Source organism: Saccopteryx bilineata, chromosome 4 (assembly GCF_036850765.1).
Source record: "Saccopteryx bilineata isolate mSacBil1 chromosome 4, mSacBil1_pri_phased_curated, whole genome shotgun sequence".
NCBI lineage: Eukaryota > Metazoa > Chordata > Mammalia > Chiroptera > Emballonuridae > Saccopteryx > Saccopteryx bilineata.
Window position 1 is genome coordinate 177,653,805 of NC_089493.1, and position 26,722 is coordinate 177,680,526.

The 26,722-nt window shown below is 46.0% G+C and overlaps 1 protein-coding gene across 2 annotated transcripts in view; it reads left to right on the forward strand.

The window, feature by feature from the left end:
- Positions 1-8,286: 8,286 nt before the first annotated feature.
- The window catches only part of GRIA1 (glutamate ionotropic receptor AMPA type subunit 1), a 307,663-nt gene continuing 289,227 nt past the window's right edge, over positions 8,287-26,722 (forward strand). Inside the window, exons 1-2 of one of the 2 annotated variants that reach the window (XM_066273071.1) lie at positions 8,287-8,716; positions 11,706-11,843. In XM_066273071.1, coding sequence (XP_066129168.1) covers positions 8,635-8,716; positions 11,706-11,843 — 220 coding nt within the window. In that variant the 5' untranslated portion in view covers positions 8,287-8,634. The remainder of the gene's footprint in view (positions 8,717-11,705; positions 11,844-26,722) is intronic. The other variant, XM_066273070.1, reaches the window with a different exon arrangement.

The window sequence follows — 26,722 nt, forward strand, 5'->3', positions numbered from 1 at the left end:
AATTAGGGGATCTCTGTTAAGGACACTGGGGGAGTTCAACTCTCGCTTGTGTTTATTCTCATATAAGACACTCTCCACCCTCCAACTGTCAGGCAGCATGCAGGCTCAGCATCTGACCTTTGTTATGCTGAAATATCGTCTCAGAAGTCTTCAGTGGAAGCATTACCGCATGAGCTATGGACTGATGGGCAGACCACATTCTCTGGGGCTCCATCTGCCTCTTCTAAAAGCTGAATCTAACTTAGTTCCCGTCTCTTGTGTGTCTATGGGCTGTAGTTTTCACAGCCATTACTTAAACCATTTTAGTTGAGCCTTGTGTCAGGCTCATGGTGACCCATACAGAAGATATACAAAACTCATTAAGCAGTCAGGCTTTGGTTTCAAGCCTCCGATGTGCCCCTATCTGGCCAGGCGGCCCAGGACACACGAGTTATCTTTTCTGAGACCCTGTTTCATTTGTACAATGAAGGTGTTCAACTCCACAATCTCAAACTTTTCTTCAAACTCTAACATTCTACCTGTTTCTCTTTGCCGTAAGAGATGCCCCACTCCTAGCCCTTTCTTTCAATTCTGTATTGTTTTGTCTTTCTTCATCTTAGAGGAGAAGCTAGAAGTTAGGCAAGTAGCAAAATTTAATACTAGGAGTATGACAGTCAATTAAATTCATGGTGCTTTGAGACTCCTGACAACTTAAAATCCCCCTTTGGTTTGGGAAGGTGTGTGGGGACTATAACAAGCAACATAGTTACTGTTTGGCCTCAAAAAAGGCTACCAGATGTGAGGAGAGAAACATTGATTCATCTTCTCTTCTTTTTTAAGACAACTTTTTTAAAGCAAACTCCAGTCTTGTACATGTTTTATTTTTTTATGTTTATTTTATTGATTTGAGAGAGAGAGAGAGAGAGAGAGAGAGAGAGAGAGAGAGAGGAACATTGATCTGTACCTCTATGTGCCCTGACTGGGGATCGAACCAGTCATCTCTGTGCTTCAGTGCAATGCTCTAACTAACTGAGCTATCCAGCCAGGGCCAGTCTCATACACATTTTCTCAAGGGCTTCTCAGATCCCTTTCCTATAAGCCTGTGGCTGAGCTACTATGGGATGGGGTTTTAATACTAGGTTCAAGGGCTAGGTCACCTCTTAGCCATGTGTTCTGGGGCAAAGCATTTCAACTTTCCAGAAGTATGATATACATTGCCAAGGGCCTGCCCAGTGAAAAATTACCAAATTGATGAGCATGGCCGTTGAGATAGTATAGGAATAGTGGTTAGGAGAACCAAAGCAGATTTAGGTTGAAACCTGAGCCCTGCCTCTATTAGTTGTATAAGCTTGGACAAGTAAGTTAACATCTCAACCCTCTTTCCCACCTATAAACAGAATAATAAGGGTTCCTACTTCATAGGATTGCTATAAATTTATATGACATAACACAGGTATGTAGCCTAGCACTGTGCTTAGTTCGTAGTAAGTACTCAGAAAAACCCAGCTCTTATTACGTAATAGGCATGATTCTTACTAAGGGGCTGAAAATCAAGTGGGAGGGGCTAAGTGAAATAGCAGTTAAAAGCAGTAAGTGATAAGTAACACTCACAGCACAGCACGTGGAGTCCAAAATGTGTGGGAAGGTCTTATGGGGAAGATGGAAAATGAATGCAGTTTTTGAAAAATCATAATGTAACAAAGAAAAGGAAGGATATTTCAAGGTGGGAAGGGGGGTTGGGGTGGATAAGGGCCATCCATTCATTATTGTAACAAGTATTTATTGAGAACTTACTTTGTGTTAGATACTCCTTAGCACTGGAGAGTGCAAGATACAGTCTAGTAATGGGTCAAATGCTAAACAAATAAATATATAATGTATGTAGGCAGTGGTAAAAACACTGCAAAGAAAAATAAAGCAGGGTAAGAGAAATAAAAATTATGGTGGGGTGGGGTGCTATTTCAGATAAAGTACCTAGGAGACTTGTGGCCAGAAGCCTGGGTGCAGTGAGAGAGGAAGCAATGTAGTTTTCTGTGGAAGGAACTGCCCAGACAGAAAGAAGAGCAAGTGCAAAGGCCCTGAGACAGGATGGCGTTGAGTGTGTGCAAAGAACAGCAAGAAAGACCGATGTGCAGGAAATGGGGTTGAAGAGGGAGCTGGGATCCAGGTTTGGGGTTTTATTCTAAGCATGTTGAGGACTTTCTGGGGAGGTGATCATATTTTAAGGTGTAAAAATGTGGGACTACTCTGTTGTACATCTAAAACTAATATAACCAATATAATGGTGTCTACCAACTATACTTAAATTAAACAATAAAATAAAATAAAAGCATTAAACGGCAAAAACAATGAAAGGTATACTGGAGATCATTTTAAATAATAACAAGCACAACATTTTACATCTCTGGACAGTAACAGTAATAGCTGGCAGAGTCCTGACTGTGTGCTCAGAGCCTAGCCAGGTTCTCGCGGACCACATTTCAGTAATCCTCAGGCCAGCTGCCGGAAGCAGGCCCTCCTACCATTGTACAGACAAGACACTGAGACAAAGGGGTTGTTAAACGGCTCACTGGAGGCCGTGCGTCCAGTGAGGACAGCACAGCACGTGGGGCCAAGCTCCTGCTCTGCAGACCAGGGCCTTCCGGGAAGGCCTCGGAACGTGCTGCGATGGGAACAGCCCCCCACCCCACCCCCGCGCCAGCATCGCCCTGGCGACCTTTCTGAGGACAGTGCTGGCGCCTCCAACCTCGACCAGAAACCATGGGGCTGCGTAGGAGTTTCCCCCGGGATAGACCTTTTTTTTTCCAGGCATTGATCTTGCCCCAGGGTGTTTTCTAGAACTTGCACTGCTCCCTAATTACCTAGTGATGCTGAGGGCCTATGAAAATGCTGTATGAGTTGGAGAGGGGGGTGTTGGGAGAGGGAGACTGAAAGAAAAAAAAGGGCGTAGCAAGTGCAGCTAAACCTGGCAGAGCGCCAGGGTGGGTAGGCACAGACTTTGGGGCGCTGCCCTCACCACACATAGGGGGTGGAGTATTGGGGGAGGCTTCTTCAGGGACTGGGCTAAAGACAGGGACCACGTGGTCATTATTAATTTTCATGCATCTTTTAAAACGGGGCCTTGCTAAAGCCGCAAAGGCACCCTCTCTCTCTCTGCTGTTCTTTTGCCAATTTCTTAGCTGTCAGTGATCTGTTTTCAGATCACAGATTTGATGGCTTCCCCCTCCCCCTTGAATTGTTTCACACCAGAAATCTAAAATGTACAAACCAAAAGACACCTTAGTATAACCTCCATGATTTACAGGGGAGCTGTGGGCCCAGGGAGGGGAAGGGGCCCACTAATGCCACCGCCACTGGTGACAGGAGGCGTGGAGCCCAGGCCACCTGGACCTAATCCATCCCTTCTCTTTATTCTTCCTTGCCCAGGTCCATGCCCTCCTATGGACTTACCGAGGGTCAGCGACAGATCAGTGTGTCACCAAGGCCTAACCTAAGTCTCGTCATTTTACAGACAAGGAAACAGGGGCCCTGAGACAAAATGGACCTGTCTCCCAAGTTGGTATTGGCAAGGGTGGTTGTACCCTGTCTCTGGCGTTTCACAGAACCAGAACTGGCATTATGTGGCTTGTGGCCAGATCAAGCCCAGCTACATCCCCTGTTTGTTTTCTGGCTCTTGCAATGAAGGTACACGAAAGAAAGAAAGAAAGAAAGAAAGAAAGAAAGAAAGAAAGAAAGAGAGAGAGAGAGAGAGAGAGAGAGAGAGAGAGAGAAAGGAAGGAAGGAAGGAAGGAAGGAAGGAAGGAAGGAAGGAAGGAAGGAAGGAAGGGAGAGAGAGAGAGAAAGAAAAGAAAGAAAGAAAGAAAGAGGGAGGGAGGGAGGGAGGGAGGGAGGGAGGGAGGGAAAGAAAAAAGAAAGAAAGAAAGGAGGGAGGGAGGGAGGGAGGGAGGGAGGGAGGGAGGAAAGAAAAGCAAGAAAAGGAGGAAGGGAGGGAAAGAAGGGAGGGAAAGGAAAGAAAAGGAAAGAGAAAAAAGAAAGAAAGGAGGGAGGAAGGGAGGAAAGAAGGGAAAGAAGGGAAGGAAGGAAGGAAGGAAGGAAGGAAGGAAGGAAGGAAGGAAGGAAGGAAAAGAAAAAGAAAGAAAGAAAAGAAGGGAGGGAAAGGAAAGAGAAAAAAGAAAGAGAGGAGGGAGGAAGGGAGGAAAGAAGGGAAGGAAGGAAGGAAGGAAGGAAGGAAGGAAGGAAGGAAGGAAGGAAGGAAAGGAGGGAGGAAAGGGGAGGAAAGGAAAGGAAAGGAAAGGAAAGGAAAGGAAAGGAAAGGAGAGAGAAACGAAGTAAGTCTGCTTTCTCTTGAAAAATAAATCAAAAGCTCTGGCCACCCTACGGTGACCATCAGCTGCCACCGATGCCTTGTCACCACCTGTGGACAGGGTCCCTGCGCTCTAGCTCTGTGTCCTCAATGTCCTCTCCCCAACCCGGCTCACTTCATTCACTTCCCTGCTTGGCCCCAGGAGGCATTTGCCGTTGAAATCCCTGCCCAACACCATTGTCTTTATTTGCGGTGCAAAACCAAAGCCAAATAAAGGAATTTTAGGTTATTTTGGCTTCACGGTATTGGAACTTACAGTATGCCAAAAATACGGACTGGGATAGGTTATAATTGATCTTAGGAAGAGGACGCCACACTGCTTCTGGAACACAGCCAGGAGGGCTCTTCCTCAGATCTGTGCACTGCCTGGGGTCCCTCCACAATACTCACTCATTTGGACTTTCAGGAACACCCAGCTTCAGGTATGTACCTTTTTAAGATATGAAAAGTCCAGAAAGAAGACGAATCTAATTGTGCTTCAATGTAATACAGTAGAGAGGGGCCTTGGTGTCTCCTTCCTGGTGTGCCAGTTGTTATGTCCTCTTAAGAAAGGTGCTTCGCTCTCAGCACTACTGATGTTTTGGACCAGGTAAGTCTCTGTCATGGGGCTGCCCCGTGTCTTGTCAGAGGCAAAGCAGAACCCTGGCCTCCACCCACTAGATGCCAGTAGCACCTCCCCAGGTGTGAGAACCAAAAATGTCTGTCAATATCAGAAAATATCCCCTGGGGGAGAAATTCACGGAGTTGAGAACCACTGTCTCAAGCTAAACATCTACCACTCTGATTCTTGTTTAATGTATAAATTAGGATCTCACCCTTGCCCTTGTGTGGTTGCTGGGAGGATGACAGGAATAATGGATGGACGAATGCTGTGCAGATCACAGTGTGCCCTGGACCTGTACAGTTCAGTTGCCATCAGTCCAACAGACCCTGAACAGTCAAACTTTCCAGGACAGAGGATGAGGACGGCGAATAGGGTTGGAAGCCATGAGGAGCGACAACATGGTAAACTGATGAAGGATGACAACAGAATAGGTTCTCTGGGTGGGGTGTAGTAGGTAGTCCTCACCTGCGATGCTGGGGCCAGTCTCTTCTTCCTCACGCACATTCCTGGTCATAGAAACTATCATACTAAAAAATAATCCTGCGGCTCTCCGTTGCCCACCAGGAATTCCGCAGCTTTCAAATCCTGACCCTGACCTCTTGTGGGTTCTCCGTTCCCCGCCCTGTCCGCCTCGTCTGCACCGCACATGGCGTCTTCTCCTGCCCCCCGGCCCTTGCCGGCGCTCTCTCCCTGTGGTTTGTATCTCTTTCCTGGGCCCTCGCTTTCGGCCTGTCGTTTCCTGTTTCACGGCTCAGGCCTTTGGAAGCCCTGCTGGCTCCCCACAGACAGACAGATGGGTTGCTTCCTTCCTCCGCTCCCCCGCGTTGTGTTTACATCTCTATCAGAGCACGTGTCATGGCCGGCTCCGGCTGGCTGGCTTCGTCTGTTTCGCTCTCCCATCTCCCACCACATTCACCTGCCTGGGGGTGGAGAGCGCTTCTGATTCGCTTCCATATTGCCCAGCACCTGACACTCTGTCAGATACAGACTAGGCTCCCCGGTAATATTCGAAGAGAATTCTGAAGATAAACAGTTGAGTCTAAAGATACTTAGATTTAGATGCCCCAGCTTGAAATATGCAACACTCATGTTTGTTGAGTCATTGAACAACTAAACTACATATATTTAATAGGCCAAGAGGAATCACTCACCCTACTTGAGGAGGGCAATACCTACAGCTGTATTTTAGGAACATCTATCTGACTGTATGCTTTATAATGATTGCAGAAAATGCAGGGTTTTGACTCCTTTAAGCCCTTCTTTCCCAAAGTAAGTGAAACAAGACTTGCCTATTCCAGGTGGGGGCGGAGGTTTTGCTAATTAATTCTTGTAGAGGGCTTTGGGACCTTCCTCTGAAAGGTGACAGAGAGGTGTGACGCTTTTGGTGACAGCCTAATTATTATTATTACCAGGCATAAAGCTCAGACATCTTTAAAGATTCCCCAAGTACCATTTAAAATAGTAAGAGGCAAAAAATGCAAATGGGGAAATTATATTTTAAAGATGGCATCATGGCATCACAGACTTCAAGTGTCAGCAGGGACCTTAGAGGTGATCTTTCCTGACCTGTGATCCCACCGCCACAAGCTGACATTTACAGAACTCTAGAATGCTCCTGCCCGGTGCTGTCCACTACTAGAGCCTAAAGGGTTAAGAGCTTGGGCTGGATAGCGAAGTTTCCTGTGTTCAAATCCCTCATCTCTTCCTTGTTCATAGTGGAAACTTTGGGTAACTTTTAGGCCTTGGTCTCCTTAAGTGTGAAATGGGGATTAGATGACCTCCCACAGGTATTACTGCATCAGTAAACAATGTATACACACTGCTTAGCATGGTACCCAGCACATGGTCAGTAAATAAAAATCACTTGAGCTAATATATGCAATATATGATATGTAATATGTATATATTATATATAGTAATAATATATGCAAACATGCATAGGAAAGTATGAAGCATCTGACCTCTAGGTTGTTCCCAGTCTTGCAGCTCCATCAAACACGGTCAGATGTTTCCTGCACAGCCCAGCCCTTGTAGCTGTCCTGCAAGTGTGTGAGATGATACAGTGTTGGTGAGGGAGGTGAGGAGCTTTGAAACGACATGGTCCAGTCTAGCATCAAAGCACGATCAGGTCTGTTCTCCCTCTTTCCAACGGAGGAATGGTGAGCTTTCCTTTCCAGGATTATCATCTGTCAGGTGGGAGTTCCGATCAGGGCAGTTCGTGGGTCCATCGGTAATGCCCAGGGCATTCAAGTTCATAGGTTGGACCATATGTTGGCCCTGATGGTCCAGCTTCACCTTAGTAGGCTATGTCTTTATGATTTAATCCCCAGAGTCTCACTTTTTTTTCATCTGCCAAATAAGGGTTGTGACCACCTCATGGGTGTGAGGAGGAGAGAGCAGATTAACACTGGGAAGTTGTGTCAGAAACTGTAAAGTGCTGTGACTGGTAGCCACGGCCACTTAGCTACCCACACTCTTTCCCTGAATACAGTTATTCCCTCTACAGGGTATTTCAGTGCACGCCCCTGCCCAGGAGGGTCTGTGGAGCTCTAGCTTATACTGGCATGACCAGCATCCAGAACTGTAAGAAGCCTGAATTCTCTCACTAGAATCCCTGCAAAATGACTCATGTAATTGCTCTGTGTAAGTATCTATCCTTCGCCTTCATGATACACCCACACATCGTGATGCTAGTCTCCTGTGGAATGCAGGGCTGTGGGGAAGGGGGCCCATTTCCAACGCTGGGACTTAAAGATCACCAATTCCACGTGTAAAGGCAGACAGGTACAGCCAGCTCTCGCCAAGTCTAGGCACCTGCCAATCATCCGAGACCCTCCGGTTTGTCTCTCTGTCACCCCTCCCATTAGGGAGGGAAAGCATTTTTCTCCTTTAAAGCTCCTAGCAGGGATTTCTAGGGTCTTCCCCTCAGGAATTAGTTGTAGGAATAATTGGGCCAGTGGAGTGCAGGATATATCCAGCACAGCCCGAGCGCTCCTAGAAAAAGTGACCTAGATCAAGCAGCGTGTGCATGGAGGACTATTGCGGGGACCCCCTGCCACCTACTGACTTACAGCTGAACCCACATTCCCAGGAGCATCTGCCTGGCTGGGAGCTGGGGGAGGGGGTAGAGAGTTGAGCAAGGTGGAGGCGGGTGAAGGGGACAGCGGCATCTTCCCCTTCAGGACGAGCTCCCTCACCCACCCTCCCACCGGTCAGCCAGCAGCCAGAAAGGAGGGTAAGGTGAGGACGGGAGGCAGGGAGCGACAGGGAGAGGAGGGCAGTGGTGGCACTCTGCGCTGGCTCGGTGGGCATGAGCACACAGCTTGCAGCCTGTGTGAGTGTGAGGGGGAGAGCGAGGGAGCGCGAGAGCAAGGGAGGGAGAGAGAGGCAGGCTGCAAGAGAGGAGGAGAGGGGAGCCAGCGCTCCGGCGAGCATGAGGACGGCGTCTCTTTCCCGTGCTCAGTTCATCTGGCTGTCAGTTGGTGTTAACGCTGCAGTTTAAGTGCTCGGATTCCCAGGGAAACACACACCTCGAAGAAGGAAGGAAGGAAGCAAGGAAGGAAGCAAGGAAGGAAGGAGCTGCAGGAGGAAAAGAACAGGCAGAACAGAGAACGGAATACAGGGAAGGGGGAAAACACCAAATCTATGATTGGACCTGGGCTTCTTTCTCGCCAATGCAAAAAGGAATATGCAGCACATTTTTGCCTTCTTCTGCACCGGTTTCCTGGGCGCGGTAGTAGGTGCCAATTTCCCCAACAATATCCAGATCGGTGAGTGAGAGGGGCAGCCTCGGGAGGGACTTTCTGGGTCTGGCCAGGATTTTTCTGGGGGGAGGGGGCGTTCTGTGCCCCCCCATCCCCATGACGGGCTGTGTGCTTGGCTATTGAAAACTGTGGCGTGGTGACGGGAGAGGGACATGGGCCATGTCATGGGGAGGGGGCTTCTCTTGATCCGACACGGACCAGAGGGGAAGTGTGCGCGCGCGCACACACACACACACACACACACACACACACACAAACGCAGGTCCACACACACCACTCACACTCCAGGCGTGAGCATGTGAAATGGAGGAACCAGTGCCGTGGAGGAATAAAAATAATCGGGCTTAGCAAGGCAAGGCATGGTGGCTGTTTGAGGAGTTAACTCTGTTTGCCTGGCCGATGGTGCCTGATTTCATTTACTTACATAAATACGTGCGGTGTGTGAATTTGTGTGTGTGATTATGTATTAAATGTACACATATCATATACATTTAATTGAGAGTGGCAGTGATTTCTTAGCTGGGGGGGTCTCTTTAAAGAGACCCTCTAAAACAAGGAGAAAAGGGTGTTGGGTTTATTGCAGCCATTGGAATAATGCCAGAAGCCCCCCTACTCCAAGTCCAGGGGGCTCTCCTTCTGCTCCGGGCTCTTCCGGCTGCCTGCTCACTGCTGTCTGCCATTCTGGGCTGGTGGTCCCCACTCCTGGGACTCTGGAACTTCCTAGCCTGCCTTTCTCCATCCTTTCAATTGCCCCCTCCTCTTAGGTTTTCCGTACACAGACACTGCCTGCCTCACACACACACACACAAACACACACGTTTCCACATGTTCCTCTCCCCTCCTCAAAGCTTTCCGCAGCCCCGGGCTCCATCCTCTCAACTTGGAGCCGGGTTCCAACATGCTGCATGCTTTTTTGTTCCCCGTATCCCCATCCTGGTTGTCATGCTTCTCAAAGGACCCTCACCCTCCCTGTAATTATGGGGCAGCCAACCAACATCGATCCTGCTAATAATAACAGGTGAAAGCAAAACAAACAGGAACAATTACACCAGTAACAACGCGTGTCCACAAGGGCTCGGAGAGATTCGGTGTGACCAACATCTCAGGGCTATTTGTGACCCGGGACCAAGCAAGCTGCTCTGTTTGGAGGCATCGTGGTTGGTGTGGGTTCTTTTTCCTCTCCCCTGGTAGGGACCTAGCTCCACTCGGCAAAGTTCCCATCACTGGTCGTTTGTGTTCTTTGTGTGAGTGTGTGTCTGTGGGGGGGCAGGCGGTGCAGGTGGTAATTCAGACATGCCTGTGCTGCAGTCTCGGTCACTTCTGGCCTCTCCAGCTGGCTGGCTCCGGGGGTGGCTGGAATAGTCATGGAGTAACTTGCTTGGTTTCCTGACACCTGTTAAGCTACATTCTGGAGTGTGTCTGTGTTACGTGTGTTAGTGCCTTACATGCAAAACAAAACTTCCTGCCTCCGGAGGCACTTCCCTCGAAGCCCAGCCTGTAGCTACCTGCCTCCCCACCCCCACCCCTCTCTTTCATTCATATTGCAGGGGTGGAGGAAGGGGCCTGGGAAGCATTTGGGGTGCGGCCATCTGGGGGGGGGGAGGAGGGAGCAACAGAATAGAACAAGTTCTTTTTGTTTTTATTCTTTAAAATGGAGGCATAGGGACATGTGTACATCACTTGCTCTTATGTCTGGCATTGTTTATATTGGTATTGCCCACACTTTGCTGATTGGAAATGCTTTGTCTTAAGATCTGCGGACTGCTTTCTGCAAGTGTATCTAGGTATAGCCCCACGGGGGTAAGTGCATGGGGTTGTACATGACATGTTTGCTCATGCATCTCTGCAGTTTTAGTACTTGCTTGTTCAATGGCTGTCTCCTTTTCAAATAAAGAAGTGAAACATTAAACTGTAGGAGAAATGCTGAAAATATCACTGCCAGGAGGTACTACTTGATTCTCCTCGTACGATCTCTAAGAAGAGCCTTACAATCCATTTACTGGTTCTGAAAAAACAAACCTGTCCACCCTGTTTAGGTTAGAAGTGCATGATATTAGGACTGTGGCTCCCGTGGAGTCTGAGATAAACTTCTGTCTAAACGTTCATCCTAGTGCAGCTTCTGGAAAGAGCCGGTTTTAACTCACAGGAAGGTGTTTTACTTCATTCCCATGTCCACAGGAAACGCAGAGGGGAGCCAAGCACTATGGTTTCTTGGAACCGCAGCCCCAATAGGCACCTTTGGTGTTCTTTTTACCAGAATCGAATGTCCACGTCCTCTTGACGTTCTAGGCTCCCAGGCCCTTGAAGCCCAAGGTTCTGCCATGCAAATACCCACCATGGCAACCCCTTATGTAACAAGTTATCCCTAGGCAGCTGGGATCGTGCGTGTGAAAGAAGCAGCAGAACACTTTTGCACACAATCAGGAGTTTGCTGATGAAAGGAATAATAAAACTTGGAGGTGATAGGATAGTTCAATTGCATGGTCCTGCCAGGTCAGAGGCCCGAAGTGTCAAACCAGATGTGCCCAGTGCTGGATAAGCCCACAGGGCCCTAGGGTTAGATTTCACAGCTCAGCATTTATTAACACTACTTCTGTACGTCTCTGTGCTGAGAAATGGGCTTGATACAGGAAAGATTAGACAATGGAGGTCTGTGGACATCCAAGGGCACAGGCCACCTAGGTGATTTGCACAAGGGAGGAGGAAGAGAAGCATCATGATTCCCCTGTCCTCTCTGAGCTGAGTTGAGGGGTGCAAATCAAATGTTGGGGAAGAGCTATGGGTGTGTGAGAGGCTCTCATTCCATAGAAACTCCTCTACAGAAGTTGAAGCCTCAGCATCCAGTTATGTCTATTTGAACTCTCATCCCCACCGCTAAGGGTTCCAACCGGTGACTTTGGTGTGGGGGAGAAGAACAGGGTCCTTCTGGGGTGGAGCAGTGAGGAGGGAAACCTGTCCTTACCCAGATACCATGTCGCATTTTCTCTCCTCACAGGGGGATTATTTCCAAACCAGCAGTCACAGGAACATGCCGCTTTTAGATTTGCTCTGTCGCAACTCACAGAACCCCCGAAGCTCCTCCCCCAGATTGATATTGTGAACATCAGCGACAGCTTCGAGATGACCTATAGATGTAAGTAATTGCTTCTATTCCTGAGATGTCTTTCTGCGATGGACCAATGAGAGGCGGGCCTGTGGGTAGGTGGTGGTGTTGCAAAAAGGACTTGAGTTGTCATTTGTCTTCATAAGAGAAAGCCCTCCAAGAGAAGCGTCCAGGGCCTTTTGAGTGATTCCACCAGTTGACATTTTAGGTCCTGCAATGCTTCATCGAATGGGTTTGCTTTTTCACTGTCAGCTAACTGTAAATGCCAGCACAACGGGTACTTGGGTTCAGCGCGTCTCTGCTCCCCACTCAGAGGTTTCCTGGTTCAATGGAAAGAGCCTCCCGCTTAGGAAACTTCTGAGAGATACAGAATGAGAGATTCTGACTAGGAGACTACGGTTTGAAACGCTTGCACCTTTCCCTGCCCACAAGTTAAAAGGAGAAACTGCCCCCGCAGCTTAGTAACACAGAATGTATGAAAAGTTTGGGTGTGAGCTTTCTTTCCCATTTGGGGAAATGACCAATCATTATTTTTAAAAATCAGGGGCTTGATTATTTCCAAAGTGCTTTGAAAGTGATTGATCGCTTAAGACCCATTTTGTAGGGTGCACTGTGGGCATAAGGCAAGAGAGAGGTGACCTCAAGAAAGGGAAGGGGGAGAGAAATCTCTGAGATCTCAGTTGAATGTGTTACTGACTGTGGGCAACCAACACCATCCCGAGTTTTCCTGTCAAGTAGGACTGCAAGGGAAACTGTGTGGTCGCATGATTGCCATTTTATGACAGATGAAAGCATAGAAATTAATCGGTGGACACATACTCCCTCCGGGGATTAAGCTCATGTTGGATATTATGGCGTGGAAGCGTGAACTGAGTGGCAGCCACGACTTAAGATGAGAAACTGGATGAAATGGGCACCATAGGTTTTGTGTGCCACTGTGGGCCTGGCGACTCCTGCTGAGCTGTGGATGTTAGAAGTCGTAGACCATATTTTCATCTCTTCTCTCATTTCCTCATGGTGGGCTCTCAGTGATTTGATCTGAACCTGCTTTGAAGGCTCAAGCTGAGAATTCAGAATCCTTCCTACCCCTAAGCCCACCTATAAGATAATGTAAATATGAATTCCAAGAATTATACTTAGACCCAGGTTCCATTGAGCATTTACTGTGTTTCAGAAACTGTACCTATTTCATGGAAAATTATAGTAACATTCATTGCCATTTATTGAGCCTATGCCATGAACTATGGTCTATGCAATGAACTAATTGTTTCTCATGTGTTAGCTCATTTAATCCTCACAGGAGCCCTGCAGGGCACTGTTACCTTTTAGACATGAAGAAACTAAGACTGCAACAGGTTATATAACATGTCCATTACCCAGGAAGTAAATGGAAGTCTAGTGGCCCTAAGGTCCATATTCCTGGGTAATAGATATACTGATCTCATGGTAACCTGACCAATTACTGAGCTTACCCAAGAAGCAAAAGGGAGTTTTCTGGGTCTTGCAGGCAGTACCCTGATAAAGCACTTAAGAAAAATAATCTTATACTGCTTCAAATAATAGCTTTGGTTTTGCACAAGAGTGACCCACTGAATCCATGAGATAGCAATTCTGTGTGTTAGTAATGCTGAGATTGAAAATCTTGTCTATATTGTGTTACAACCCTTTAAAAAGGGCTGAAGTTTGATCATTGAGTTGTAGTTCTGTGAAACCATCTCCCTGGATAGCTAGAATAATCTTGAGTGGGTATTTGGTTATCAGATACCTTCCTATTCCCTTTGATATGGCTTGGAGGAGGGTATTTGTATAGATATGGGTGTGAGGATCAATGTACAGAAAAACCACCTTAGAGTATGCATAATTGTTTGCATTCATATGACTATGCTAATTTATTTCCTGGGGAGATGCTCTGTAGCTTTTGTTATACTCCCAAAAGAGTGAGTCCACTACTCAAGAAGGATTACTTGTTTAGGGACTCAAGAAGCATAAATGGCTGGCACTCTAACTGCTGAGAACAGTCTATAGCAGAGCTTGTTGGAAAGAGATGTTAACTGCTGTCCCAGTGTCAAGATGTTGACTTACAGGACAAGATAATAAAAGACAAAAACAGGAGGAAATGTTCTAGGGCAAAAGGTGATGCCTCTGTACTGTTATCTTAACAACCTAAGACTTGATCTCTGATAGGGTTGTTGGCCATTTATTGGGGAGACTGAAATACGATAAAGGCAACAATCTCTATTGTGGTTAGTGAACCTGGAATGAATGAATCGGGATTCTTAAACTTGATTCCTGCCATAGTCCAGTGTGTAGGTTTCTGTGATTTTGGCTATTCTTTAAATGTTTCAACTTATGAACTGAAGTGAACATTGGAGAAACTGAGATGATAAAAGGCCTCTACTCTCAAGTAGCTTACATTCCACTGGGGGACGTTGCTGAGAGGGTCGTCCGAGAAGCAATAACATTATCTTGTGCTGAGACCTTTGCTTTCTTCTCTTTAGCTCCAAGATCATAACGGGTACTGGGCGATTTGGGTGGAAATAGAGGCAAATGTGATTCCTAGCCTGCTTGGAAAATTCTCTGTTACCATCCACATGAGGTTGGGAACTTTCTGGGACTATGTTCCTGTTGCCAATTGGTTGGTGAAAATTGTACATCTGTTCCAATTGCAATTAATTTAAAAATGCCAAAAGGAGGGGAGAGGTTTTAGGGAAGATGTCTTAATTAATCATTTATGGGAAAAACAAGTAAAGCATCTTATGCAGATTTAATATCAGGGGCTTTTTGGAAATCTGGACTAGTAGTTACCTTAAATTAGCTGCCCCAGTTTTACCTCCAAAAAATAACCACATCTTTGTATTTTCATAATTTTTGCCATCATTTGATGTTTTCTAGTGCATTTTTGCTATTCATGATCCCTCCACCAGAGGGTGGAGAAGGGAAGGGAGAAGTGTAACAGGAGCTACTCCTAATAGATGATAGCAACAGGGGATTAAAAAGAAAAAGTGGTGATTACAGGGAAGTGGATGCAGAAGGGATGGAAAAGAGGACTGCTAATACCACTGGGCAAGCTGACAGCTTTGTAGCTTCTTTGCATTCGATCTTCCCTGCTTTGCTTGTCTGTCACCATCAAGGGATAAAGTCACTGAATCAGCAACCCAAATATCGTGTGATTTCCTCTGAGCACCCTTCTAAGCCTACAGGGGCAGGCTCTGGGGAGACTGTCCACAGAGACAGCAGTTACTGATCTTTCAGCTTATCTTGGTGCCTTTATGGTAAATATAAATTAAAGGGACACATGAACTACTGATTGGATTTTCTATTAGCAGTCTCGGGAGCATCGATGCAATTTCATTCTTACCTTTTCTTTCATTTAGCTATTCATTTATTCAGCAAATACATGCTAAATCCCTACTTCCTGCTAATGAAGAGGACAGTCTCTTTTGCTTGTAGGGGTTACATTTTAGCCCACATGTCCTCAAACTTCAGTTCACGTAATGTTCACCCAGGGAACTTGTTCAAAGCAATATTAAGGGGCAGACTCTAGACTTTCTGAATCAGAATATTCAAGAACTGACCCTCGGGGGATTCTGTAGTAGTCAGTATGAGCGTCTGACTTTGGGGAAGTAACTCTTAAATCTAAAAAAGTCTATTATTCCCCGAGCAAGCATTTCACATCCTTTACCCAAGCCCAGGCATAGGGCGAAGCACTAGAAATGCGACAAGAGGAAGACATGTTACCTGCCCTGCGGGACCTTATTCCTTGTAAGGCTGACTGCCCTGTAAAGAGAAGATTGAAATATAATGTTGTACGTATTATAGCAGTGGTTTGTAGGGAGTATGAGAGATGTCATGAGGAGTGGGGCTGGCCTCTCAGAGGGTGGTGGTTGAACTGAGTTTCAATGATAAACAGAGACCTTCAAGAAGGATGAGGTGAGGGCAGGAAAGGGGGGAGGTAAGTGCATTCCAGGCAGAGGGAATGGCATGTGCAAAGGTAAAGAAGACACTTGAAGACACTTTACCTGTTTCCCTACTCTAACCTCCCATGGAACTGCATGCCAGCCCTCTCACTTGCCATTTATTGATTGCTGTAGAAGGGGGTCACCAAATGGTCACCCACAAGCCACTTGTAGTGTGGTATTTAAGAATCATGGAATTTCCTGTCAACATTTGGGTATCTTAGCTCTCTTTGAAATTTCAAAAGACCTAGCAACACAACACCCTGGGTCTCTGCAGCCCCAATCTGTTAGGCTGGAGCAGGAAGTAGTATCCCACTTACACGGCTTCCTTCCCAACCGACCCACTTATCTCATTTTTTCTACCTGCCTGGCTCCTGACAGCATTGATTTCTTAAGCCCCAGTTGGTTTGTCCTGCAATGCTGCTTGTGTTGTGTGGTTATAGGTCAACCCTACTATCGGAATATGAACTACTGTCCAAAACAAGCATGTAAATTTATCCTTTGGTGTTGCTGAGAACATGTGCCATGGGGCTATTCCCCTGACACAAACGAATAGATGTATCCAGGAGTCAGGGAGTCACACAGCATAGAGCTGCTGAGAACAGAAGTGGCGATCGGATGTGGGGCAGTGTGCCTACTTACAGTGGGTCCGCTTCTATTGTGGATCTACCCAGGGAGCCCAAGGGCATTCCCACTCACCTTCGGGCATTGGAAACAGACAAATATCCTCTTAGCTTTTGTCTGAGCATCCCTCATCGTTTTCAGAGTTGTCAACTAACCATCAGTCTTATTTGGCTTGACCTGCAGAGTGCTTTTCAAAATGTGGCACAGAAATCTAGATTTCTGGCTTCTCCAAAAATAAAAAGAAGGTGTAGCACATCAAGCAACCCTGGACCCACATTTCTGCTCCGCTTCTATTGTCTGGAGCTGAGAAGTGCTGCCCTCCTTAAGTGTAAGGCAAAAAATCTCAGGTTTACCCAAGTCCTCGCCACTCCCTATGGGATACGTAGCCAGCGTAAAGAAACAATGTCGCTTGTCCAGGCCCATGAGCAAGCCCGTGTGTGCTCACACCTCATGGATATCCTCCAGCGTCTGTCCTTGTATTACGTGACTCCACAGTATCTATTCGTCACTCTGTAACTAAGAGTCGAGGACACAAAAGGTATGTAAAAGTCCTACTGTCAAAAAACTAGATTGTTGAAACTAATGGACATAGATAAAAGTGAAGTCCTTTTAAGGGTGCAGGGGGGTAAGGAGGGGAGTAAAGAGGGACAAATGCACAGTGACAGAAAGTGACTTGACTTTGGGTGATGGGTATACAACGCAATCAACTGTTCATATACTATAGAGATGCTTACCTGAAACCTATGTACTCTTATTGATCAAAGTCACCCCATTAAATTTGATTTCTAAATTTAAAAAAAAACTAGTTTGAATATGGTAATAAAAATTATGGATAGCTGGTGGTATGGGAAACATATTCTATTTTGAAGACTGGCTATGTGCCAGATATCTCACGTATGTTGTCGTAGTTAAGTTCTATAACAAAATCAAAAGATTATTATCCCCGTTTCACAAATGATTCTACCAAGACTGAGAGAGATCAGGTGTCCTCTCCATACTGCGCAATGAATAAGAGCCTAAGCTGGTATGTGCAGCCAGCTTTGGGGTTTCCTAAACTCAATGAGCTTTCATCCTTTCAAGATATATAAGTAGGTGGACACAGAAATGAGAAATGGCAGGAGAAGAGCCCCCCACACAAGGGAAGTGTCACAGTACAGTTTATGAGTCAGGATGAAGGGCTAAGACTTCCGAGACAGAGGCTACGCGGCTGTGGATAAGGGAGGCAGGCTTCTTGGGGGAGTGGGGGCTGAGCAGGCACTGAAGTGTGGAGCAGGGTTTGGTAGTGAAGAGGAAGGTGTTTTGAATGCGTAAAAGCACTGTGTTTCTTCTTCCTTCCCCTCAAGCTCTCCAGCACATGTTTGTCTGGGGAAAGTGGAGAGTTCAGTTTGTTTCCTGTATCTACACCGCCTTCTCAGAGGTCTGCATTTCTCTGGTTGATGCTACGATCTGACTAAGGCTCCTCCATTTTTACCTGTGCCTTTACCTTGAGACATGCAGGCTTTGACATGTGTCTGTGGTTGACTCTTGGTTCTTACTATGATATTGATGATCATAAGCTTTTTGTGTGCAGAAAAGCTTTCTGTGTGTGAACATTGCTTCCTCCAACTAGTCAGACGACTTCTGCTGAGATGGGAGACATTACTGTTCTCCTCTCAGACACTCAAGATGAAGCACAGGACATTCGGGGAGCAGTTAAGATTCAGGCATTTGTTCATTCAAAGCATTTTTATTACTGCCCTCTCTGGAACATCTGTACCAGTATTGCCCCTCTCGTACCCTTGCAGACAGCATTCATTGATTATAGAATTCTTTCCCACTGACTCTCAACATAGCCTTAAATTCCATCTCACAACAGCATTCCAGGCAGCTACTACAAATCGCAAATCAGTCAGAATAGAAGTTGATGCAAGAGATGAAATCCATTTGTCCTTTAAAGGCATTATACTAGGAACTGAGGAAAATAAAATGCATTAGGCATTGATTCTACCCTTAAGGGGTTTAGGTTCTTATAGAGGAAATAGACACATACATACACACACACACACACACACACACACACACACACACACACACAAAACCCCTGATATAATAGAGTTTCTCTCTCTCTCTCTCTCTCTCTCTCTCTCTCTCTCTCTCTCACACACACACACACACACACACACACACACACATTCAAAGGAAGGAAGGAAAACTTCCATATGGAGGAATCAGACCAGGTTTCAGAAAACAAGGACATATGAATTAAATTTAGAAAGGTAGGTAGGATGTAGCCTGGAAAATAGACACACACAGACACAGGCACGCATGTGCATGCACACACGCACATACACACATACACACACCAAGTTCGATGCAGTGAAAAGTATTTTGGATCAGAATTGAAGACATAGGTTCAAATGCTGGACTATCTTCCAAAACCGCTCATGTGTATGACATTGGAGAAGCACCTCCCCCCCCCCACCTAATGCTTATTTATAAAATAAAACTCATGTGATCTGTAAGAGTCCTTCTAGAGCTGTATTTCAATGGTGAGAGTGCATGGAAAACTCCAGGGCTAAACACTTAAGAGAAGATGCTCTTGTACCCCAGCCTTTGGTTGGAGGGAAGCTCGCTAAGCAGATTGAGAATTTCAGTCAAGTTCTGAACCCCGCCACCCCCACCAAGTGGCACATTCGCCAAATGCAGGGGTATTAGCTCTACCATGGGCCTCAGGTGCATTCATTCAATATTCACCAAACAGTTATGGAGTGCTCATCCTTGTGAACAAAAACAGAAAATAGCCCTGTGGTCTGGGAGCTTACCGGCTGGTGAGGGGTGCTATTAGTCAAATAATTGCACAAACGAGTGTATCATTATAGGTTGTGATGAAGACGTGACAGAAAGGGCCATGATTCAATGAAAGCATATTATAAAGGATATAGCTCTGGGCAGAGGAATGAGTAGGTGTTTGAGCTGAGGACTGAAGGAGTTTAGTGATGTAGTGCTAGGAACAAGTAGGGTATTCTAGAAGCTTCCTGGGAAGAGGGCTAGCGGTGGGGAAAATGCATGGGGGACAGGGGGCGTGTGGGACTAGAGAGGGTGGCAAGGGCCATGGCCGGTGGGCACTCTTATGATCTTTATACCAAGAGCTGTGACAAACCCACGGAAGGGTCTTCGGCAGAGAAGTGCTGCGCGCAGATTTCTGTGTTCTCACCAGGAGTCGATGACTTAGAGCACCTTGACACTCACACCCCCTGGAGACTTTCCACCCATGGAGCAGCGGCCTTTGCTCCTTGACTCTTGTGAGTTTGGGGTGGAGTTCCTCCAGCAGACGGGAAGGGTGGGGACAGAAGCTGGCGGAAGAGGAAGATAATGACTGGGGGTTGGGATGAGCCGTCCAACGTGGCTCTGTGGTGTGCCCAGGGGTGTGCCCATGGAGACTGGAGGTGGTCTAGCATGGGGCCAGGAAGTCTGGTGAGTGTGTATTTGGAGGCAGGGAACCACCTACAGCCCCTGCTCGTTTAATCAACAGGGAAAGCCACACTACACTGAATCTTGGTCGCCAGTCAAACCAGACAACTCAATGGTCCTAAAACTCCCACTGCTGTTTCCTCCACTGCCACCTACAAACTGCTCCTCCCACAGCCCCCTGTCGGCATTCTGTCCTTCTGGGCAGTCCTAGCTCCAATGACACTTCTCCATTACGCGCTCCTTGCTTTCCCATGTCCACCTCTGCCAGCTCAGCCTCTTGTATCTCCCCCACAGCAGCGGTTACACCGAGTCCTGGGTTTTTGTTACCTGGGCTTTAGTCCTATCTGCCCAATGGGACTGAGCAACTCAGGGGCAGTGGCCCCGGTTTCTTTGACTTCTCATCAGTCCCCACTGCAGAATAGTGTGCAGACATGCTAGTTGAATGAGTAAGTAAACGAGTGTGTGAATGCATGCCTGCATGGCTGCATGTTACGGAATATCAGTGTCGGCGATGAGAGTAAGCCCGAAGCACTGTTGTTTGTGGGGTAGCCGTTGGCACGCTGAGTGTGCGAGTTCCAGCAGGCCGCCGTGTAAACCCCTGTGGAAGGCTGTTACGACCACGCCGCCGGACAGTGACGGGGATGAAAACTAGTTGCAAGTCATATCAAAAGCTCATTCTAGCTCCTCTGAATGATGATCATTCAGGGTCCTGGGTAAAGTATGAGGCTTCGTTTCTGAGATAAAGGATTTCTGGGTATAGTTCCGGCGTGCCATTGCTGACTTACATGGTTTGTGCCAGTCACTTCTCCTCTTTGGAAACGACACTTCCTTCAAATGAAAGTAGTATTTATACCAGCGATATGTGGTTATGATGAGAAGGAAGAAATGGTAGTTAATTTCAAATCAACTTTCCACTCCATACGATGCTCCTATTTTCACCAATGGGGAAACTGAGTTCTCAGGGGGAGAGGGAACAGTGGCGTGTGTTTGCAGTTCTGTTACTAGACGTCTGTGGGCTGGCAGGGCTTTCTTCCTTCTGCCGACTGCCTGCTCCTTGTGGGCCCTGTCATTCCCCTCCCGCGGCAACCGTTCTCCTCCTGCCCTGGGGTCACCGCTCACTGTTTCTGTCACACGGCCCCTTGCCCTGTCACGTGGCCTGTGCTGCAGTCAAGGTGTCCTGGGCTCTGAGGTTACTGGAGATTTCTCTCCACCCCCGATGGCTCTTGCAACTTTGGAGTGGCACAGCTTGCTGTCCAGGGAGCGTAGGGAAGCCGAAGGCCACGGGAGGTCCGGATCTCAGGGGATGCCGGCGAAATAGCCGTTAATGAGGCAGTTGGAGGCTTAATGAAATTGACACCCAGTGGTTAAGCTTGTCTCTGCGTATTCTTTATGTAGAATCTCTAGGATGGAAATGAACTTTCTGGAAACAGTTGTTATTTTGTGTACAAAAGCAATGTGTGTATTATAGAAAGCCGTAGAGAAACAGACACCAAACAAAATAAAATTTGTGTAATTATGGTACCAAGAATAAACTTCCCATCTTTTTTCTGAACATATCAATTTATAAATTATGAATAGATTTATATTACTGTCTTAAAAGATGATTATTTTACTTAGTGTAACACATGTTACTTTGAATATTACACATTCATTTTAATGGTTTCCTAAAAGCCTATTGTACATATGTATCCTAATTTATTTAATCTGTCTCCTTTTATTGAATATCTAGTTTACTTCCAAAATTTTTCTTAAAAAACAATTCTATGATGATCATCCCCATAAAACTTAATCATTTGTATCTATTATTCTGGTTTTAAGAGCCATATGATAGCCCAGTAGGATAATTTTCAATAAGATTAAATAGAATACTTAGTGTATACAGAAACTGAAATAATTTGTTCTAAGTCAGCTTTGACATTGATTTGCTATATGACTTTGAGAAGTCTCTGGGTCCAGGTGAGTTTCCAAATGCATAATATGGTTGATAATACCAGATTCTTAGGGGTATTAGGACAGGCAAATGCCATTAGTTACATGAAAGAGCTTTAAAAAAAATCAGAAGTGCTAGACAAATACAGGTAATATAATTAACCAGGCTTCTTTTCCTTCTTCTCTATTAACAGAAATTTATCATAAGTACAATGTGACTAGTTAATCTTTAGTGTTTCCCTATGAGGTTGGTCATTATCTGTGAATGAATCTATTTTGTAGATGGGGAAAATTGAAATCTTAAGGAGGCTAAGTTTACCCTGGGTCCAAATACATAGCAACACTAAATCTGAAAGCATGCCTCTTCAGTTATGATTCAGTCCCCAGGATTGAACTATATATGCAAGCCCAACTGTGTCTTTGGCTTAAGAAATCATTGCTTATCGGGACAAGGGGACAATCCCATTGGGGTGGCAAGCATGCAGGACTCTTTTGGTGGCAAGTGAGAGAAACCCAACAAATGGGATAGTTTTTACTTCAGGTGCAGCGACATTCAAGAAGTTGAATGACACCAGGACTCGGATACACTCCCAAGGTTTTCAGGCTCAGCCTTTCTCTAAGTTGTCTTTACTCTCAGGCACGAACACATCAGATGTCAGAGCTCCCGTGTCCAAATCCAGCGCAGCCAGCCTTCCAGCGCCCATCTCAGAGTCCAATGGAAAGGGAACTTCTCTCTCCCCACTGGGTCCACAAAAGTCTGGGGCCTGATGTCACTGAAGAAAAATCAAGACCTGTGCTCATTTCTGAACATGATACAATGACCAGGATAATGTCATCTTTTGGTTGGTCTAGGCCTAGTCACATGACCATTCTCTTAGAGCTTGGAGTGGTAAGAAGGACCAAATGGATTGCTGGTTTCCATAAGCCCACCAGGACCACATGGACATGGGCGTAGAGCAGCTCTCCCTAAGGAAACCAGGATACTTTGGCCAAAAAACACAGAGAATAAATGCTCAGTAGGGAAAACAAAACAAAAAACTATATACATATCTATCTCCTCCCATGGGACATCTCTTCAGAAAAGAGAATTCCGAGTCTGGAGCTAAACCAAGGGTCAGCATGTTAAAATGGGAAAGAGTCACCAATAAGAGCACACATGAGATTCTAGTGGTAAGGGACGATTAGAGGTCGGGGCAGGCAAAAGACTAGTCACGTCAACTGACTAGTTAGCCAAGGCTGTGAGGGGGTTTTGATCATCTCTGTCCAGCCAGGAGCAAACCTGTCTTCCTGGAACAGTTTTAGAAAGTATTGTCCACCCACATGGTATGGCTGGGGGTGGGGGGCATGGTCCCTTTAGGTCACTTTTTGACAAAATGCTGTGGCCATTTGCATAAGGTATCTGGTTATCCTCAGGAACCTATACTCTCTCCCAGTGACCAAGACATTTCCTGCTCTGCTCAGACACTCAAGGTATAGTGCTCAAACTCTTAAACAGTTCCAGTGGGAATCTTGGCTGCAAATCTACAAATCCCACACCGCCAGATGGTAGGTTCTTCTAATTGGTTCCATCCCTTCTAGTTTTGTTTTGTTTTTGCAGGAATAAAGCCTTCCTTATGCCTAAAGCAGGGGTGGGGGAGGGATAGAGGTGGAGGGAGACAGAGAGAACCAGGATGAAATGAAGGAGGCTTTAACTTCTGTCAAACAGACAAGAGACCTTAAGTTAGCTCTTATCCAAGGACAGTGGTCGGCAAACTCATTAGTCAACAGAGCCAAATATCAACAGTACAATGATTGAAATTTCTTTTGAGAGCCAAATTTTTTAAACTTAAACTATATAGGTAGGTACATTGCTATTAACTTAATTAGGGTACTCCTAAGCTGGTCTTTGCTAAACACATCCTCAATTTGATTGAGCCGCAGGTGGCTCACGAGCCGCGGTTTGCCAACCACTGTCCAAGGAGAACAGGGTGGAATGGCTCTTGCACACTAAGTCATGGATTCACAGTGGACTAAAAATCTAAAATTATTACTGATGAGACACAGAATTGTAATAACTGGAAAGTGGTTTAGCTAGAGAAGTCAACTGATCCACGGAGGGCCTTCGTTAGTCAATCAGTGAGATTTATGGAGTATTGTGGTAGTTCTGTATTTGGTCATTATTCATTTCTTCCCCAAACTCCTTGGGAAGATGATATGTCCCTGCTCCATTAATGCTGTTTGGTCATGTGACTTGCTGTGGCAACTGGAATATTATCAGATGTGCTCCAGGCAGAGGCCATGAGAAGAATATGCCCCAAAGAGCCTGCTGGCCCCAGAAGAAAAAGAAATAGAAAAAGCAGAGGTACCACAGTCAATCCACAGACTGAATTCTGAAATAAAGGTGTCCCAGCTGACCTGCAGACCCGTGAACATGACAGTAAATGCTCATTGTTATGTACCACTAAATTTGGGGATGGTTTGTTATGCAGCAATACCTGACCATTACAATCAACTATTGTATGTTCCACACTTTGCTATGCATGGAAGAAACACTGGCGCATGGCAGCTATGGTCCTAGTCTCCACAGAGCATATATTATATAGGGAGATAGGCAATAAGTATGTTTACAAGTAAAAAAAAAAAGGACACTATTACTAGGGTCATAAAAAAATACGTAGTGACAAATCTCTATGGTAGAAGAGAATACTGACTTTAAGTGGTCAAGGAAAGCCTCTCTTAGTAGACTTTTAAACTCAAATATGGAAGTTGGAAAGGAGACAGGCAAAAGTAAAATCCCCCGTGGAGTTTGAAAATCTAGCCATATGGGCAAGTTCGACTGAGAATCTTATTCTAGGCGGGGAGAGGATGAGGGGCCCTCATAAAAATGTCCTTGCAAATTGGGTCACTCAGTCGTTCTAGGGCACATGCTGGCTTCTCTCCACTATGTTGTTTGTACAAGTCAAGAGCTGACAAAGATGGACTGGCTGCCAAAGCAAGACAGCCACAGGACGCGGGTGCCACCGAGCGCGGCGGAAGACAGGGTTTCCTGGGGCACTCCTAACAGAGGGGATGGGATTGGCTAGCCTTCCTGTCTTGGCTCCAAAATAGTCAAGAGTCATTGCTGTTGCCTGTAGGGTGGCAGAGACGTGTCTGTTTATGTATGTGTGTCTGTGTGTGCATGTGTGTCTGCACATACATTTCTTTTTTCACAGAGGAGGGAGGTAAGCTAGATGGTTGCCAGATCCCATTCCAAGTCTGTGATTCTGATATTTAAATGATGTGCGAAGGAAATGTTAAATGGAAGAGCTTCATCACTCTGTGCCAAACTCCGTTTGTTCACTGAGGTGGTTGATCAGGACAGTCTCTCTCAAGCAAGCAGAATAAGCTCCAGCCTCCCCTACCCTTACTGGTAAAGTTTATGACAGTGTCACAGCTGCAAGTTCGGCCACAGGACACCTCACACACGTCCTTCATTTGCTCTGTACTCTGAAATCAGAGAAGCAGGAATGCTGGGACATGGACAGTTCGTAAGGGTCCATGTGGAGTCTGAAATCCAGGTAGTTTACTCGCTTTGGGGAAATTGCTTAACTTAATTCTACTTACTATCTTTTCTTCCTTACTCAATCATTCTGAATACCTTAGAACAGTGGTTCCCAACCTTTTTTGGGCCATGGACTGATTTAATGTCAGAAAATATTTTCACGGACCGGCCTTTGGGTGGGATGGATAAATGTATCACGTGACCGAGACAAGCATCAAGAATGAGTCTTAGACGGATGTAACAGAAGGAACCTGGTCATTTTTATAAAACATCATTCAGGCTTAATATAAATAGAACGGAAATAATGTAAATTATTTATTCTTTCTCTGCAGACTGGTACCAAATGGCCCACGGACTGGTACCGGTCCTCGGCCCGGGGGTTGGGGACCACTGCCTTAGAATACGGTTGCTCCTCTGTCTATTCTAATGAACCAGTTCCTTTAGGGTTATAGTGGATTTCTCATCAGCAAATCCAACTGTATTTTTGTTTCTTGTTGCTTATAGCCTACAAGGAATCCTCACACCTTTCCCCAAGGGCCCTTAGCTTTGTGACACCATATTGTCCCCACCCCTACTAATGTGGCTTTTTATGACCCCCTTTGCTCCTTCTTCTCCCCAGTGTCTACCCATTTCCCAAGATGCTGGTCTCTACATTTTGGGTTCCACATATCAAAAACAGAACTTTGCCTCTCTCCTGCTACATCTGTTCTTCCCTCACTTACCTCTGTAATCTCTCGGGCTCAATAAATCAGTGTCTGTTTTGACTACTCAGATTCCATCAACCTCTCTGCCCAATACATGGAATGTGTGGATTTCAGCACCACCATGACTCTTGAATCTGTCCCATATTTTTCTTTTTGCACTGGATTACGGCTTTAGCCTTCTGACCTGTCTCTCCACGCTATACTCCACCTGCCACACAGCAGATCAGATCAATTTCTTGATCATAAAACTTTGTCACCTTTAAAAAAATCTTCAGTGGTCCCCCATTTTTGTTTTGAGTGAGAACTCAGCCCAGACTATAAGTCTTTCAATAATGAGGTCTCATTCTGCCTTCCTTTTGAGATTTATCTAGCACCAGGTACGTACGCTGCATTCCAGCTGCAAGAGGTGACCCAGTGTCACCACAAACATGCCTCTCAACCTCTCATTGCTTTGCTTTTGTTCATGATTTTTGCTTCCCCCTGGTATCATCCTCACCACCAACTGTTCACACTTCATTCATTCAGCTAGCATTTACCCACTACTGTCTCTTTATTAGACCCTGGGGATGTAGCAACAAGGTCTCTGCACTCTTGGGTTCTATATCCTGGTGAACAAATAAATAAATATAATTGTTTCAAATAGTTGTTAAATGCTACAAAGATAGCCAAATAGAGTCATGAAACAGAGGGTAGGCTAGAGAATTGCTGGGGTGGGCTGCTCTGAAG